The sequence below is a fragment of the Trichomonascus vanleenenianus genome, assembly GCF_965637985.1.
Source record: "Trichomonascus vanleenenianus strain CLIB 3782 genome assembly, contig: TRVA0_079S, whole genome shotgun sequence".
Lineage (NCBI taxonomy): Eukaryota > Fungi > Ascomycota > Dipodascomycetes > Dipodascales > Trichomonascaceae > Blastobotrys > Blastobotrys vanleenenianus.
Genome location: NW_027481808.1, coordinates 1 through 17,630, shown reverse-complemented (window position 1 = coordinate 17,630; position 17,630 = coordinate 1). Strand labels below are relative to the sequence as shown.

Genomic DNA, 17,630 nt, shown 5'->3' with positions numbered 1-17,630 from the left:
ACTATAGATACTATGCATCCAGAATTAGAAGCATTCCATTCGCCAGAATTAAATAAGGCATTATAGAACAATGCTCCTACGAAATATCCTACCGTACGTAATATTGGTGCAGGTTGGTGCGCCGCACTAACTGCGGCTCACTCCCGACAATGGCGATAAAAATAGAATGCAGTAGATAGAGACACGCCGCAGGTACATTCTCATTGTACTACGAGAAGTTTCACGCCCAGCATTCCAACGGCCCCAGGAAGCTCTCCAAACGCACCCACCTGGCCACAAAACAGTGGGTCCTACAAACTATAAACAAGTTCGAAACAAGCCCCCCCTTTTTTGTGTCAAATCGCAGGCTTATGGTGGGTTGCAGACCCGGGCGACCTATTTTTTCCCTTCGTTGGAGCGCGCGGGTTTATTCCACTTTTGGTTCCGTCCTAGGCAGTGTACCGAAACAAACCCTTTTTCTGCAATTTTCAACCACGACAGTCCAAATATATATTCGCGTAGAAAGAAATACCCAGTGCATGCGGATTGCTTAGGGAAATACTCTGTTAAAAAGGATAAGCGAATTTTGTTGGTGATTTTTTGGTTCCCATGTCGTTTGGACCGGGTGGAATGCCTCGGTCGAGGCAGCAGCAGGAGTTCGATGAAATGCTCACCATGGCCCCCGAAGCGCCCATGGTGGCTTCTCAGAACTATGAGCGCTCTGCGACCATGATGAGCTCGCGGTCTGGCCGAACTAGCGCCGGAGGTGGGCGTACTAATACCATGACCTCCTTTTCCCGGAGGGTATCCGCTTCGTCATCAAAATCCAATTTATTTAGTAATTGGGGGCGCAAGCGCAAGGAAGCAGATGACACGGACTTCATGGGTGATGATGAGATTTATGACGATGGGTATGGGGCCCCAAGCGGCCCCGGTGGAGGCGGAAAGAAGCTCAATGACATACCCGGAGTGGCCATGAATGACTTGTCTTCAATCCGCGATCGCGACAGATATCCGACTATGGCGGGCCAGGAGCCCAAAATAGGAGATGGACGGGCAATGTCCATTACCAGTATGAGCGGTGGGTTCGACACAACACCGATTATTCCGACTTTTGCGGCTGAGGGCTCCGGGAAGCAGTATAGAAAGAATTTGGTGAACACTCGTAAGCATGCGTTGCGAACTTCAGATGGGGTTTCTTACCCGCCTATTATGCAAAATGGTATGCCTCATGCTATGCCTCCGGGCCCGCCCCAGGGTCCTCCGTTGCAGAATAATCGCTTCCGTGGCCCAGGGCCGGGGTCACCTCCGGGAAGGTCTAATTCGGGGATGGGCCAGTATCCGCCTATAATGATGGACCAGCGTCCTCCTCCAAGGGAGCGGGCCATGACGATGGGCAGTGGTCCGAGACCGCCAAACAATATTCCCGGTTACGACGGAATTCGGTCTCCTCCTCTGGGAAACTATCCGCCGGCCCAGATGCAGCCTCGAGGACAGCGGATGTCAGCAGGTAGGCCGCCAATGATGATGAATGAAATGATGATCCCAGAGCACCCGCGGATGCCCATGGTTTCTACGGGTATCATGACTGAAGCTTTAGAGGAGAATGATACACCAAAACAAGAACCTAGAAAACCGCAAATGGTTGATAATTCGACAATGGTAGACAATCCGGTCATTGAACCCGTCGAATTAGAACCGAGACCCGAAATGGTTGATAATTCAACTATGGTAGACAGTCCAGTCCCAGAAACTGTTGAGCATATCACTGAAATGATGAGCAATTCGACAATGGTAGAGTCCCCAGAAATGGTCAGCAGTTCAACAATGGTAGAGACCCGACAAATGGTCAACAGCTCAACAATGGTAGAGGCGCCACAGAAAAATGAAGATAGACATATAGACCTGGGCCCTGCCACCATATCCGATACCACTATCACCCCTATTACTACTAACGATATCGCAACCCTGCCCCAATTGCCGACCGGCTTTGCTCCAGTGTCGCAGGAGGTGGCCCATATGAACAAATCTTTGCTCAATGAAATCCGCCTCGTTACAACAGAGCTCGCAGACGCTATTCGGCGGGAACTGCGCGTAGACGAGATGGATTCTGCATCCTCGTCTTCAACCACGACTTCCCCTGACGACAATAACAATGAACACGCAGCGCGGGCGCTGCAAATCGTCCAGCTGCAGAACGAACTCGACGCAGAGCGTCGCAAGCGGCTTATTGCCGAATCGTATCTCCAGAAAGACCCGCAAATGATCAAGCTACTCAATGGCACCTACGATAAGCTCGAGCTAGAGACCAAGCTCACCGAAAAGGACCGTCTTCTGCAGAACGAAAAGCTCGAAACAGCCATGCTGAATGAAAACCTTGCCGCTCTCAATGCGCAGTACGAAGCGCTTCAGGAGGAGACCAACCAGCTCAAAAATGGTATCCTGCCTGAGTTGAAATCGCACGTTCAAGATCTAGAGGTGCTCACGGCCGCAGGAAACCCCATTGAGCTGCTGAAGCAAATTGAAGAGCTTAAGGTAGAAAACAAGAAGATGCAGAAGCTCGTCGAGGAGAATTCTACCCGAGGACCGATTGGCGAGAAGATCAAGGAGGTCCAGTCCCAGCGTGATGCGCTCCGAGAGGCTCTGCGGTCGCTACGCGAACGAAAAGACCACGAAATCCGTCAGTCGACAGACCGAGTGCGCCATCTCGAGTCGCGACTAGAAAAGGAGAAGCTCGTAGTGCATCAGCTACAGCGGAAAATCGTTCAGACCTCATTTGCTGCGGCAGTTGTGCGCTCTGCTTCCAGCCCAGTGAACGGGACCTTCCTTGGAAAGCACCACGCAACTTCCTCCACCTCTACGATTGGCTCTAGTGCATCTGTTGATGTGAACCCCAACACACTTCCTCCTCCAGCATCTGGATCTATTTACAAGCATCGGGGCATGGGTTCATTTTCGGGTTCCACTCCGGCGCTGCACAGCCAGACCCTTACTGTTGACAGTGCATACAACCACCAATCAATTTCGCGGCCCAACAGTCCTTCGCCGGTGTCTTTTGAAATTAGTCAAGAGCCTGCTTGGCTCGATTATGTTGATGCGTCAAAACTGCCATCCAAGTACCAGAGGGAATCAAACAATCACGCTTCCTCAGCTTCACTCAGTCTACCTAATGGCCGGTCCGAGGTACTGCCGCTGTCTTTAGGTTCCGCAGGATTGTAATTTATTTATTTCTATATATATCCATTGAGTATATCCTACCAAAGCAACCCGTTACCTCCGACGCAGTCCCACATCGCAGCGTGAAACGCCTGACGCAGTTTCGCTTCGCGAAAAACCTACGCGGAAGGTGGGACTGCTGAGGAGGTGAAGCAACCTCGGACGATTTGTATTGTAGTCCCTCTGGAGATTAAACATGAATAAGTTATAACTCGCGATTTTATGTGTTTATTGAGACTCAGTGATGTCTAGTCATCTCATCGTCCACGCAATTATGCCTCAGCATTTCGCTCCCCTTTCGTAGTGGCTTCTGGCAGCTCTTTTTTTAATTGATCAATGCAAGCACGATCCAAGTAATACAGCTTACAGAGTGGTTCTTCGCTGCTGAACGGTTTTAAAAATGGATATTGCCTTGTCAAAATCGCCAATCCGCCAGATTGCTTAGCATCCTGCCTGAAAAACATCCGCTCCAAGTTCGGCGCTACCGCACAAATATTTTTGACGATAAACGTTTTCAATTCTTCTGGTGTTAGTAAGGGCAGCTTCAAGACGATGGACCCGAGATGCGAAATGGCTTCTTGCATGTCATTCAGCCATTCAACATAATTATTGAGGTAATCAAAGTCATAATCAAATGATTCTGAGAGCGATTGGACAAGGTCCAACTGCCAGATCGCTTTTCTAATTAAAGGCTTGAACCGAATGATTTGAGCAAATTCCATGGTATCTAATCGCAGAGTTTTCCAACATCCCATTTGCGCAATGGTGGATAATTGTTCACTAGATGCCTTGGCACAGTTTGTGAGTGAGAGCACGCTTAACGATGCAAACTTCAGCTGTATTCCACTAGGATACTTTGTGAAATCAATGTCAAAAGTGTCTATATCGTGTGCAATGATTGTCATTGGCGGCACGAAGAAAGTCGGTACGAAAGTGAAATACCTCACTGATTTAGGTATCGACACTATAGCATCATCAGGCAAAGACGTACTAGCAGTCATAAATGCTCCCATGGTGATATGAAGTGTATCAAGGTTCGTGCAGAACTTCAGATAACTGATAAGACGAGCAACGCCTTTATCGTCAGGAACATTCAATTTCAATGAATTGATGGCATCCCCATAAGTCATAAAGAGTGAAAAGGGTAGAGAAGATATAGGCAAATCGGCACTAATACTAAACTCCAAATAATCATTTCCATATGGACACAGAGCTTCAATCATAGGAACCACGCTTTCGTTCATTGGAGGACAGAGTTCAATTGTGCAAAAAGGGCTCGAAACAGGGACTTTTGGAACAGAATTTTTAAATTGTTCGATAGCTTGGTAGTTCCATGTGGAGACGTGCAAATCCAATTGCTTGATGTTTACCCCCTTGGATCGTAATACTGAAAACAGCTTTGCCATGTCCGTAATGGAAAATGAAAAAACGCTCCGTACATCCACTGTCTTCAGCCTCGCTGCATTTCTGTCCAAGCATATGAGAAGATCGGCGAGATTCTTTGGCTTGTATTTGTTCAACTTATAGGAATGTACGGAGTTTCGTACAGAGAGTCCGGAGGTATCTAGGCTTATTTCTAGTTCCTGCCAAAGTCTATCATCGATAGCGTTGCAGAAGCTCCAATTCGTGAGCCGTAAGGTGTTTATATCTTCTGCTGGTACATGCTTTACTATTGTTCTCAAAATCTCTGAGGGGAGTTCACCAAACATGGAAGACATTATGGGATCGTCAAGCTTCTTCACGGCCCGCAGCCTGGTTTCTGCAAAATTAGACTTAACGGACGCACCGTTTGTTAGATCTTGTGGTAACCTATCGCGTAATGCTTCTGAAATAATAAGGTGAGTGCGAGCCTGACTTAAGGGTCACACTGTTTTATTAAGGTGATGTCGGAAATTTGTTTCTGTTTGTTTATGCGAAGCTCGTTCAGCGCGGTGCAGTAGGGCTCGGTGTCGACAAACGCTGAACGAAATTTTAAAAAATGCTGCTGTAAATTGCTGAGTGAACGATATGGCAGTACAACTAGAACCTCGAAATCAAATTAATAAGAGTCCACTATCGCAGGCTGCTAAAAAGCTACCGTTTTACGTAATTGTACTACCGGGTAATATTAATAGCAATTAAACGCGATGGTGACAATCCCGTAGTAGTGTCTTACACATTTAGGTACGATAATTCATACCAAAACTCGCCGTACAAATCCCGCCAGAGTCTTGACTGAAAGCAGATTTTTGTCTGCTACTAAATCACTTCCACTTTGCAGGCAGTGCGGGCTTCGTCTATGAAGCTTTGAGTCAAATATCCTATTTATCAGCTCAGCTATAACCTCTTATCTACTGGTACTGTATTTACCGGTAATGCAACACAGTTCATAGGGCGCAAAATTGCAATATCTATCTCCAAACCAAGGAAACCTACGTGATCAAAAAGTGCTCATTTTAATGTGGGGACTGTATCTCTTCGTGTATATTCATGAAACACTTTCTGATACTCTCCAAATATTTCGATGTTATCTGCAATCCTCGGATCGAGCTGAAACTTGTTGAATTTCCCGTTCTTGAACAATAATAAGCTGTATCGTTCACTCTTCCTTGTTCTTCCTGCCACAGAAAAAGCGATCAATGTCAGCACGTTGTATATAATAAAGGTCGCATAGCCGCGTTTTATCAACTGGCGTTAGGAATGGATATTGTTTTGTCAGAATTGCCATTCCGCCTGACTGAGTTGAGTCTTGTCTGAAATACAATATCTGTAATTTCGGAAGTTTGGAAAAAATATTTTGACCATAAAAGTTTTCAATTTCTCAGGTGGTAGCAAGGGGAGCTTTAAAACGATGGAACCCAAGTGGGAAATCCATTTTTGCATACTATCCAACCAGTCGACATATTTATCGAGATAATCAAAGCCAAACTCAAACGACCCCGAGGTGGATTCGAGTGTGTCCAGCACTTCAGTCGTCCTCTTAATAAGAGACTTGAATCGTAATAGTTCGGCGAATTGCATAGTATCAAGTGTCAAGCTACCCCATAAGCCCATTAGCGCGAACGTAGATAACTGCTCGTTAGTCACCTTGGTACAATTTGTGAGCACGAGTTTTTCCAACGACGCAAACTTTAGCTGGACTGCACTGGGGTAGGTTGCACAGTCAATGGCAAAATACTCAATATCAGGTATCATCATTGTCATTGCCGGCACATTGAGTGAAGGGGTAAAAGTGAAATTTGTCACAGACTTAGGCACTGTTATGCTGGTACCTTCAGGCAACGGTGTGTTTCCCATCATGGCCCCGTCAATATTAATATCTAGAGTTTCGAGATTTGTGCAAAAATCCAGGTAGCTCACGAGACGAGCAACATTTTTGTCATCAGTGACATTCAGCTTCAGCGTTTTTATAACATTTCCGTAGCTCAAAAAGAGAGAAAATGGTAGGGAGGTAACTAGCATAGTCGTGATAACACTGATCTCTAAGCGGTCACTCTCATAAGGACATAACGTATCGATCATAGCTACCGTGCTTTCAGTAAGAGGCGGAGAGAGCTTAATTGAGCAAAGCGGGGGTGAAAAGGGAGCGGGTGACACTGCTTTTTCAAATTGATCAATGGCGTGAATGTTCCATGTAGATAGGCGCAAATCCATTTCACCTACGTTATACCCTTGGACCGTATCAGAGAAAACAGCTTTGCCATTTCACTGGAGTTTGAAAAAACCGACCGGACAATTACCTTCTTCAGTCTTGCCGCATTCCGATCTAGGCACTTGAGAAGATTGGAAAAGATCGTTGGCTTATATTGGAGTCGGACAGTATGCACAGAATTTTGTACAACGAGTGTCCTTTCTAGAGTTATATCGAGCTTTTGCCAGGCTCGGTCGTCAATGGCGTTGCAAAAGGTCCAATTAACGAGCCGGCAGCGCTTCATCTCTTGGACATCGATATGTTCGACTATTTCCCTAAGAATTTCCACGGGCAATTCGTTAACCTTATTGGAGGCGTCATATTTATCACTCTTCATGTTGAACTATACTTTCGCTGGAAGGACGCGTGAAGATGAAATTAACCCCACATATTGATGTTAAACATAAAAAACATGCGGGCGTACGCACGCGTACGACGTGCCAGACGTACGCGCACCTACATACGTACGTACGTACGCACTGCACTTACGTACGGCACCTACACACGCACGTGAATTCAAAGTTGGGCAAAATAACAATAACGTGTTTCACCATCAGCCGGCGAACATCATCGACCGGCGAACTCTCTCCGCATACATTATTGGCCAACTTCAAGACGCTTTTTTTCCATCAAAACAATGGCTAACAATACGAAGGAGAATAATATAATCCTAGCAATTAGTGCAATTAAATTGTCACCGCTTTTGAGGTTCGTTCGCCGGTCGATGATCTTCGCCGGTCGATGGTGAAACACGTTATTATTTAACTCGATGATTTTCCGACAACACGACAATACAAAAATCGATTCTCTCACGCATGTGTGCTAACAGTACATGGCATAATCTCCTAAATTTCCGTCAATCCTCACCTAATACCAGGCATCGGTAGTTTCTAAGGTACAGTAGTTTTAAAACATCCGACTCTCTTCTCGACATTGCATTACGATGATATCTACTACACAATAGCGGACTTCTGTTAAGCGTTCTGGTTCAATTGCCAATGTACAGGCCGTCAGGGGAACCGTAAACCATCTAAACCTCGCCGCCATTGTAATTCCATTTTACCGGCACTAATAATAGCAAATACTCAAATTGGTTACCTAGGGCAAAGGAAGAATATCACATGAAATTTCAAAAGTACAACAAATTATCGGTATCAAGTACGCGAAGGGCAGACGGTCTCGAAATCCTTGGTGAGGGACCACTACAGCAAGAAGGCGGCCATCGTTAATCAGCTAGCTTTGCTCGTCTTAATTTCACTTTGATAGCTCTTTTTGAGTTTAGCGAGAGTGGGAACCAAGACGTAAAGATTATCACGCTCGCCATCGATGACCGCATTCAAGAAGGGATACTTCATCGTTAAATTGGCCCTTCCACCGGACTGCTTTTTGTCCAGCCTGAAATATAGCAATCTTAAATTTGGCAGGATGGGGCATATAGTTTCAATAATGAACCTTTTCAATTTATCAGGTGCTAGCAGTGGGAACTTCAACGTGAGGGTAGTAAGATGTGACACCGAATCTTGCAAAGCATTCAACTCTTTGACTTAATTGTCAAGGTAATCGAAGCCAAAATCAAATGACCCGGAGGTAGCTCCATGCATATCCAGTCCCGTACTTGTCTTTTTGATTACTGGCTTAAAGCGAACAAGGTGATCCAATTCCATAGTATCTAGGCGGAGTATTCTCCATGATTTCATTTGCGTCAACATGAACAGATGCTCGTTGGTTGCGTTGGCACAGCCTGTGAGGTCGAGTACTTGCAGTGATGCAAACTTCAGCTGTACAGTACTAGGCAGCTGTCCAAGATCAATTGCGAATGACTGCACACTGGATCCAATGATTGTCAATGCTGGCATATATGTGGAAGGAACGAGTGTAAAATCTTTCACGGAATCTGGTAGCTGTACTTCCGTACCTTCGGGGAGAGCCCGCCCGATCATGAAGTTGTCCATGGCGACATGGAGTGTGTTGAGGTTCGTGCACAAATCCAGGTAGCTGATGAGGCGAGCTGTGCTGTTAACGTCACGAACGTTCACATTGAGGGTCTTAATAGCATCCCCGTAGGTTAAGAAGAGCGAAAAAGGCAAATCTTCAATCCGAGTGTCCTCGTTGATATTGATCTCCAAGCGATCAGTCGGATAGGGACAAACGGTAGCGATCATGGAGTCCACGCTTTCCGAAATCGACGAAGAAAGTTCGATCGAGCAGAAAGGGCTAGATGCGAAGACAGCCGAAGCAGTCTCTTTAAATCTATCAATATCATTATAGGTCCATGTGTGTAAGCGCAAGTTCATTCGTTTGACGCTGCTTTTTGTTCTTAACAATGAGAACAGATCTGCTAAGTCATTCATTTTAGAGCCAGAGGAGGTTCGGACATGTACCACCTTCAGACTCGCCGAATTCCTTTTGAGGTAACTGCGAAGCCAAAAAAATTGCTGACTATAGCGGTATGCTTTATAGACGAAGACGGAATTTGTGACAGTTAGTCTAGAGTACTCCAGAAAAATATCGAGTTTTTCCCAGAGTTTACCATCGACGGCATTGCAGAAGTTCCAATTGACGAGTCGCAAACTGAATAGGTCTTGCGCATCAGCATATTGTACTATTTCGTTCGCAATCTCCGCGGGAAGCTGTTTAGATTGTTTAGAGCGACGCGATGGCTATTATTCCTGTTATTCGGCATGTTTGAACTATGGCTCTGCAACGAATAAATGTTGAATCAATCGGGCCTTGTTATGTAAAAAAATTGTATGTTGTTATACTCCAGCCTACACGAATCCAACAGGACACAAGGATGTTATCGCGATTACCGGTATCATACCCCACCCATATTGCAATCAGATGTCACTCACTCCCAATGTCTCCGTCACTATACCGTAGCACTGTACTGATCATTTAAGCTGATATCTCTATCCATTGCCTTGATGAACAACCCAAATAGTAGTAATAAACGCATAATCATATATGGAATAATTCCATTAATGCATTTAGCTACAAATATTTCCTAGTTTCGGCTCCATATTTTATTAAATAAATAACATCCCCCGAATTAAACTTAGTTGACCCAACAATAATGAAAATCAAAGGTGACACGGCGAAAAGCTGGGCGATCAAACGAAACGACACTGGGCCTGTTGTGACCCACTGGGTATATTAAAGCAGGTCGAATCCCCCCTTTCAACTTGCCTTCTTACCATCCACACCTTTCCCAGTTTTCTCTTCCGTTTCCAGAAGATGTCCGAGAACGGATCAGTAAACGGCCCTTCGAGCGTAGTGAAGCCTCTGGGCCCCAAGTCATCATCACCAGACCCCGAGAGCCATGGTTCCGTCATACTGGGAGTCGTACTCCAGGTCTTCTACTTTGTATCGTCGCTGATCCACTGGTTCACGGCGTACTACCATAACCTGCGGATCAAGCTCATGATGCTGACGTATCACCACAATAAAACGCCGCTCTTGATCCGTAACGATGTGCGAAAATTGTCCAAGATCCCACAGCATGTAGCTGTCATTGTAGACCTGGATGACTACAGCGCTTACAGCGATCCTCTTTCGGCATTGATGTCGGACGCCGGCGAGATCGCCGCATGGAGCATTGGGTCCGGTATCGCTACGCTGAGCATCTACGAGCGTACCGCCGAGCTTAAGCGCGAGCCAAAACCCTCGGTCGAAAAAGCTATCCAGCGTAAGCTCGAGTCGTACTTTGGGGCCCAGGATTGCCCCGAGTTTGTCATCAAGTACCCCGGCGACGAGCCTCCCCGAGCTGAGGAAGACAAATTTGTGATTTATTTGCTGGCCCAGGAGGACGGGCGGGAGACGATTGTTACTCTGACCCGAACGTTGAGCGATCTGGCCATTGAACATAAAATTCGTGCTCGGGATTTGAGTGTCGAGACGATTGACCAGCAGCTGACATCAATGCTGTTCCCAGAGCCGGATCTTCTCGTGCTTTTCTCGCCGTATATCGATCTGCAGGGGTTCCCTCCGTGGCAGATCCGGCTATCGGAGATTTTCCATGAGCCAGATAACCACGGCGTATCGTACGCTGTGTTCTACAGAGCGCTCCAGCGCTATGCTCACTGCAAAATTAACGTCGGTAGATGACCCTTAAAACTGAAGCATATTCGTAAAAAAACCCTCCGCGAAGCGGAGCTACGGGGGTCTGGGGGCTGGCCCCCAGTAAATCTGTGACTTGGAGTTTGTTACGAGTTGTAACAAAAAAGTTAGCAACGTGCTACTGGGGATTGTTGGGACAAGTTGTTACACTTTTACCAGCCTCCCCCCGCTTGTCTCCACTGTTCTTGGGGGGACCGGTCCCCCCAAACCCCCCTAGGGCTCCGCTTCGCGGAGGGTTAGTAGATTTCCGCGAAGCGGGAGAGTTCGATACACTTCAATGCGTATGACTATATCACAATTTCTTACAGAAGTTACTAGTACTGGTAGGTAACTGACAATCTCCGCGAAGCGGAGCTACGGGGGTCTGGGGGCTGGCCCCCAGTGTATTACTGGCGACGCCTCGCGTCGAGGAAAACTAAAATGTCAGTGCCTATTCAAATTACATATACGCTATATATAATAATTCGTCTTTTTTTGGGTTATGCAGCTAGCCCTGAAGGAATTATGCAGCTGGTTGGGCCTTGAAGACCCAGGTGCCCGTCTCACGATCCCAGCTGATGAATTGAGTATTCTTCTGGTTCTTCAGCCGGTTCAGATGCTTCTTGTACAGTGGGTGCGACGGGTCCTTGACCGGCTCCCGAGAGTCCTTAGAGAGTACCCATACGCCCAAAAGAGAAACGGTCATCGGAACATTGAGGCCCTGGCCCGCAGGAGGGCGGGTTTCGGTGTCTGGGTAAAGCGTTGCTATCTTGTTCAAGATGATGACAAGCCGGCCTGGGATCTCCTTAGCCACATTGGCATACCCGCTGAGATCAACCGGCTGGTTGAATTCCACCTTACCATAGCCCTTCCGGCCGACCTTGAAACCTTTAACGTTCTCCAGCTCCTTGAGCGACATGTGACGCAACTTCTCCATACTTGGCGAGATCCAGTACCCATTCTCGTCGACAATATCCTCATCATTCCTGACTGGGACTGATTCTGGCTCCGGCTGGGTTGGTTCGGCGGGCTTTTTGACGCCATTGCTCGGCGAAGGAGTGGCTGGAACCTGGCCGTTTGTAGCAGCCACCGGCGTAGCTTTGTTAATAGCCGGGAATTCGTGATCGACCTTGCTCTTCTCGGCGGATGATTGGTTTGGTGGGGGCGACAGAAGAAGCGAATCGGTTGGTCGCTTTCGGTCAATGATCAACTGTCGCATGCTTCGGTTCGGCGTGAACGCCTCCGAGTTCAGAATCGCCTCGTCGGTGCGCGCGTTGAACAGCTGGATGCCTGGAGAGGTCGTCGCCTGGGCAGCCTTGGGGCTCTTGACCTTCTCTTCTTCCTCGCTGGTGGCAATCGACCGCGTTAATGAGCTGCTGGGGCTGTAAGATCGTCGCGGTGAGAAAAGTGGCTTTGGGGCTAGCTTGTAGGCGGAAACTACGCTGTGCTTCTTCTTAACACCGCTCGTTGTAAGTGGTGTCGCAATGGGGCCCTGGGTCAACGAAGCTGTGTTGGGTGCCTGCCCACTGGCGCTTGTCTGGAAGAGCGGATTGTTGCCGTAAGGGTTCTGGTCTACGGAAGCAACCAGAATTTGCTGTCCTCCGGCCTGCTGGGCGTTCTGAGAAGCGTTTCCAAACAGTGAGCCCTGCTGAGTGCCTGTTCCAGTAGCACCAAAGCCACCGCCAAGAGTTGGGGTTGTGTTCTGAGCAGTACTACCAAACAGACCACCTCCACCACCAATTCCAGCAGGTTTATTACCAAACAGCCCACCACCAGTGCCGGTTGTAGTTATCGTTGATCCAGCAGGCTTGTTGGCACCAAATCCGCCAAACAGACCTCCCCCACCTCCGGTAGAGGTACCAGCCGTAGCAGTATTAGCAGTGTTACCAAAGAGGCCTCCGGTTGTTGTGCTGGCGGTGTTGGTGTTACCAAAGAGGCCTCCTCCGCCCGTGTTAGTTGCAGTGCCGGTGTTTCCAAACAGCCCTCCGCTGGTGGTTCCAGTGGCAGGCTTGTTACCAAACAGGCCACCGCCTCCAGTATTAGTCGTTCCGGACCCTAGACCACCACCAAAGCCCTGAGTACCAGTGTTAGCGGCAATATTGCCACCAAAGAGTCCTCCGCCGGTGTTAGTCGCGGTACCCGTATTTCCAAACAACCCACCGCCGGTAGTATTCGTAGTAGTGCCTCCTCCAAACAGGCTCTTCTGCTGCTGCTGCTGCTGCTGCTGCTGCTGCCCAAATCCTCCACCAGTAGTAGTACCACCACCAAACAACCCGCCACCACTGGTAGCAGTGTTGGTCTGGGCAGTATTACCAAACAGCCCTCCACCACCGGTGGCAGGAGCACCACCAAACCCGGTAGTACCAGTTGAACCAGTAGTAGTAGGGCCACCGCCAAAGCTGAATGGCTTATTCTGTTGGGTCTGGGCGGTATTACTGCCGAATCCGAACCCGCCCCCTCCAGTGTTAGCCGTGTTGGTCTGTCCAAACGGCGAGCTCGTGCTACCAAATCCGCCCGAAGTGTTACTACTAGTGTTACCAAACAAACCACCACCACCTCCGGTAGTAGTAGTAGTAGTTCCAAATCCACCGCCTGACCCACCAAAGGCACTTGTACCAGTGTTACCCGAGCCAAACCCGGTACCCGAAGAGGACCCAAACCCGGTCCCGGCCGGCTTACTGCCAAATAGGCCTCCTCCACCACCAGTAGTAGTGGTAGTACCAAATGCTCCTCCACCGGTATTACTTGCTGTCTGGCCGCCAAACGGACTCGATCCAGATCCGAATCCGCCTCCAGTAGTGGTGGTTCCGCTTCCGAACCCGCCAGAGGACCCAAATCCACCCCCAGTATTAGTAGTCGATCCAAACGCGCTGGTACCCGAACCGGAGCCAAATCCACCCGGCTTCTGGCCAAACAATCCTCCACCAGTAGTCGTAGTAGCAGTGTTGGTCGATCCGAAGCCTCCACCGCTTCCAAATGCACTTCCACCAGTATTAGCGGACCCAAACGCACCCCCAGCGCTAGAAGGAGAGCCAAATGCGCCTCCGGTGGACCCAAACGCGCCAGTTGTACCACCAGTCTGGCCGAAAGCCGAAGTAGTGCCTCCAAACCCGGTACTAGTGGCTCCCCCGCTACCAAACCGCCGGTTCTGGTTATAATCCTGCGCTCTAAGCTCTTCAAACGAGAAGTTCTGGTACTGGGGCATTGCCGAAACGTTCTGGAAGACATTGGTTACGGGCTTGATCGATCCTGAGGCCGTATCCTTCTCAGTATACGGTTCAAACGGAACGACAGCCGTGCCATTGTTGGTCGTAGAAACCACAGAAGAGGGCGAAGAGCCAAAGGCGCCACTCCCTCCAGTGGACCCAAACGAGGACCCGAATCCGCCTCCAGTATTAGTCGATCCAAACGCCGGTTTGCTTCCAAAGAGACCCCCGCCTCCCGTAGTAGTGGCGCCGGAAGCGGTACCAAACGGAGAAGTCGTCGTAGCAGCACCGGCGCCTCCAAATGGCGAGGATCCAGTGTTGACCGTAGTGGACCCAAACCCGCCAAACCCAGAGGAGGCTCCTGTATTGGCTGTGTTGGACCCAAAGAGACCCCCGCCGGTACCCGGAGTGGTCCCGGTCCCGGTATTACCAGCATTGGAGCCAAACAGGCCACCGCCAGTGGTGCCACTGCCGGAATTGAACGCGGACCCGGTGTTGGACCCGAACGCGCTCGTGCCAGTGTTGCTTCCGCCGCCAAACAGCGACCCTGAAGTGTTGGTGTTTGATCCAAACCCGCCAAACCCTGACGTGTTGTTCTGTCCAAACATCACTAAAGCGTTTCCCCTCTTTAACGCGTGTCAATTAATTTAATCAGGCACAACCCTTCTTCCAGTGCCCTTTTTTGTTGCGTTCGTTTCCAACACTCTCGTGGATGGTTGGAAGGGAAAATTGTGTGTACGCCGTGGGGCTTTTGGCAGTCGAGCGGCGGGTTATGTCATCTGACCACTCGTTGATTAGTCATTATCACGTGACGATGTGAAAGGCCGCATGAGCCGCATGAGCCGCATGAGCCGCATGACAGCGGAGGTGATTGGTGTCTATAAGTGAAATCCGCAGAGTGGAGCTAGGGGGGATTGGGGGCTGGCCCCCAAGTCAATTGACGTATTCCATGGGGGGACTAGTGTCCCCGAACCCCCCTAGCTCCACTTCGCGGAGGACTTTGCCGCGACCAATGATATATACTAGCAGGAATGTGTCATAGGTTAAGAAAGAAGAGAAAAGGGGAGACCCAAGAGTTTTTTCGGGCCGCTAGATTAGTCTGAAGCTGCCAAATGTTACCCGGTAATATTTCCTGGGAAAAAGGCTAATAAGTGGTCAACTAGCATTTGGAGGAGCAGCCAATAGAAGCTTTAGCTTTTCATCAACATTATCCAAAGGAGCATTGACAAAGTCCGGGGTTAAAACATACGTATCGGTAATAGGATCCCCGTAATCATCTTGATATAGGTAGTAAGACTTGGTAGAGGGTAGCGTGCGATACTTAGCCAGTATCTCCTTCAACTCGGGTGCATGAAATCTCAAGGACCAGGTTAAGATATGGACCTGGGAGTTAGACTGCCGTGCAAGTAGCCTTTGGAAAAAGTAGACGTCATCAGGAAGCATATCGATGAGATCCACACGGAATGCAACTACAGGCGGAAGATTTACGAAGAGGACCAAATGCCGAAACCACGCATATCTGGCCTGCATATCTTCGTTGAATCCTCGCCCAACACCCAAAACAACACTTTCAAATGTATGTCCTATCTCCAGCAATGCAGTCAAATCGTCTCCTACATTGATATCCTTGCATTCAAGTCGTTTCAGCTTTGGGAAATGCCGTTGGCCGTGGCCAAAAGTATTACATATTCTCCCTCCATCAAGTACACGCAGATGTTCCAATTTTGGGAACACAAAAGCATCAGGATGAAATCCTCCATATCTAACGGTTAATGATTTGAGGTAACTGCTGGATACCTTGATTTTCCTAACCCCTGTGTCATGCCCTAAGCAGTGGTCCGCAACAGCTGTGAGATGCGTCACAGGGTCTGGCAACCGCAGATGGCCCATTGAGGTACCCAGATACATGTCAAGATAAGTTAACGATTTGTAGACAGACAAAAACTGCTGCAGTGGGGCAACATCGAAGCTGTCTCCGATCTTCATTGAAATAACATTTGCTTTGAGCTTGGAAACAGGTCCCGTGAAAATAACTTCCGACCTAATAATCAATTGAGTGCCGTCATTGGGAAGCGTGTTCAATATTTTAACGATATCGGGAGTGAACCGATATTCCACATCGATCAGCACTCGCTGAGGAGGATTCTCTGCGACTTTTTGCAAAAACACCATCTGCTGCTCCTTAATTTTGCGCTCATTGGTAATATCGCCATCCTTTAGCGTAACATTAACCGTCTCTAACCTGGAGTTTTGCAGGAGCCCTTCAAATAGTTTGGCAAAATGTCGAATTGCTGAGTCACAGCCAGTGACCTCCCCGACAACGAGCTTGACATGTTTGATATAAGGATAATACCGCCTGACAATATCAAACATTCTATCAATATTGTAAAGGTCAATTTGGGTGCTGTAGTACTTTGGCGTTGTGTACCCGCAATACGGAGCACTCAAAGCTTCAGTAATTGCTTTAATGCCAGCGGCCCTGTCTTGCTTATAGGCTAATAAAGCTTGGACAAGCGTGTTACAGGGCGTGCCATCCGTGATGCCCCAATTGATGATTTCCTCTGCAGCGTCAATGTGCTGAATCACAGAATGGCGGTCTTCCAATTGCGTGTAATAAGCATAACTCCTTATTATCTCCAAAAAATGAAAGAGTGAGTCAAGTGTACAGGATATCCAAGCTTCGTTAAAACTATCCACCTGTATAACTACGTCTAGAAGGCTTTCGAATTCATACGACATGCGGGTACCACTCTTGTATCTCATATCGTAAACTAATAGGGACACCTTGCGCCATATAAGGCTATCAGCTAGATCCGACAATGTCCTACAGACGAGCCGAACTCTCCATAAATGGCCATCAATATCATAGTCATGCTCTCTAAGATATTGCAGTACTATGAGCCATATTTCACCGGGTAGCTTTAGCATGGCTGTTTTCGGTTGCCGGTAATGAGGTTTTGGAACCCATATATACTAAATACCATAGAGTTCAGATTAAGATTGCCACTACATTTTCTAGCACGTTTGCGGAAAGCTATATTGCTAAATTTTATGGCCTTTTGATAAGTACAGGAGTCTCGATGCCTAATGCTTTCAAAATATAACAAAATCATTCCATATCAATTGGGTCCCTTGCTGTACCGCATTTGCGTCGTGAGGATTTCATTCCCCCCGATGAGCCTTTAATCAAAAATTATTATTATGTATTACAGGTACACGTTTGTATCGTGGTATCATAATAATAATACCGGTAATAAAAATCTATTGGCGTCTTGTTGGGGCCTTAGGCCAGAGACATCACTGAAATACATATACATATAATCTTTCAAAATATAATAAAATCATTCCATATCAATTGGGTCCCTTTGCTGTACCGCATTTGCGTCGTGAGGATTGCTTACCCCCCGAGGGTCCGGGAAACAGTTCTCCTAGGAGATTAAAAACCGGACACCCTTCAACTTTGG

At 48.0% G+C, this 17,630-nt stretch overlaps 7 protein-coding genes across 7 annotated transcripts; 2 read left to right on the top strand and 5 right to left on the bottom strand.

Annotated features, from left to right (window-relative positions):
- Positions 1-588: 588 nt before the first annotated feature.
- On the top strand, positions 589-3,198 carry TRVA0_079S00232 (uncharacterized protein; the record flags this gene model as incomplete). Its single annotated transcript, XM_076687829.1, has 1 exon — positions 589-3,198. The coding sequence occupies one exon, from the start codon at positions 589-591 to the stop codon at positions 3,196-3,198; it is 2,610 nt and encodes an 869-aa protein (XP_076537939.1).
- A 269-nt stretch (positions 3,199-3,467) lies between these two features.
- On the bottom strand, positions 3,468-4,913 carry TRVA0_079S00210 (uncharacterized protein; the record flags this gene model as incomplete). The annotated part of the gene is made up of 1 exon (XM_076687828.1): positions 3,468-4,913. One exon carries the CDS (start codon positions 4,911-4,913, stop codon positions 3,468-3,470), a length of 1,446 nt encoding a protein of 481 aa, XP_076537938.1.
- Positions 4,914-5,889: 976 nt separating this feature from the next.
- On the bottom strand, positions 5,890-6,828 carry TRVA0_079S00188 (uncharacterized protein; the record flags this gene model as incomplete). Its single annotated transcript, XM_076687827.1, has 1 exon — positions 5,890-6,828. One exon carries the CDS (start codon positions 6,826-6,828, stop codon positions 5,890-5,892), a length of 939 nt encoding a protein of 312 aa, XP_076537937.1.
- A 1,581-nt stretch (positions 6,829-8,409) lies between these two features.
- Positions 8,410-9,216, bottom strand: TRVA0_079S00166 (uncharacterized protein; the record flags this gene model as incomplete). The annotated part of the gene is made up of 1 exon (XM_076687826.1): positions 8,410-9,216. One exon carries the CDS (start codon positions 9,214-9,216, stop codon positions 8,410-8,412), a length of 807 nt encoding a protein of 268 aa, XP_076537936.1.
- Positions 9,217-10,099: 883 nt separating this feature from the next.
- NUS1 (ditrans,polycis-polyprenyl diphosphate synthase) lies at positions 10,100-10,969 on the top strand (the record flags this gene model as incomplete). Its single annotated transcript, XM_076687825.1, has 1 exon — positions 10,100-10,969. One exon carries the CDS (start codon positions 10,100-10,102, stop codon positions 10,967-10,969), a length of 870 nt encoding a protein of 289 aa, XP_076537935.1.
- A 514-nt stretch (positions 10,970-11,483) lies between these two features.
- On the bottom strand, positions 11,484-14,774 carry NUP116 (nucleoporin Nup116p/NSP116; the record flags this gene model as incomplete). Its single annotated transcript, XM_076687824.1, has 1 exon — positions 11,484-14,774. One exon carries the CDS (start codon positions 14,772-14,774, stop codon positions 11,484-11,486), a length of 3,291 nt encoding a protein of 1,096 aa, XP_076537934.1.
- Positions 14,775-15,321: 547 nt separating this feature from the next.
- On the bottom strand, positions 15,322-17,094 carry TRVA0_079S00100 (F-box protein; the record flags this gene model as incomplete). The annotated part of the gene is made up of 1 exon (XM_076687823.1): positions 15,322-17,094. The coding sequence occupies one exon, from the start codon at positions 17,092-17,094 to the stop codon at positions 15,322-15,324; it is 1,773 nt and encodes a 590-aa protein (XP_076537933.1).
- Positions 17,095-17,630: the final 536 nt, after the last annotated feature.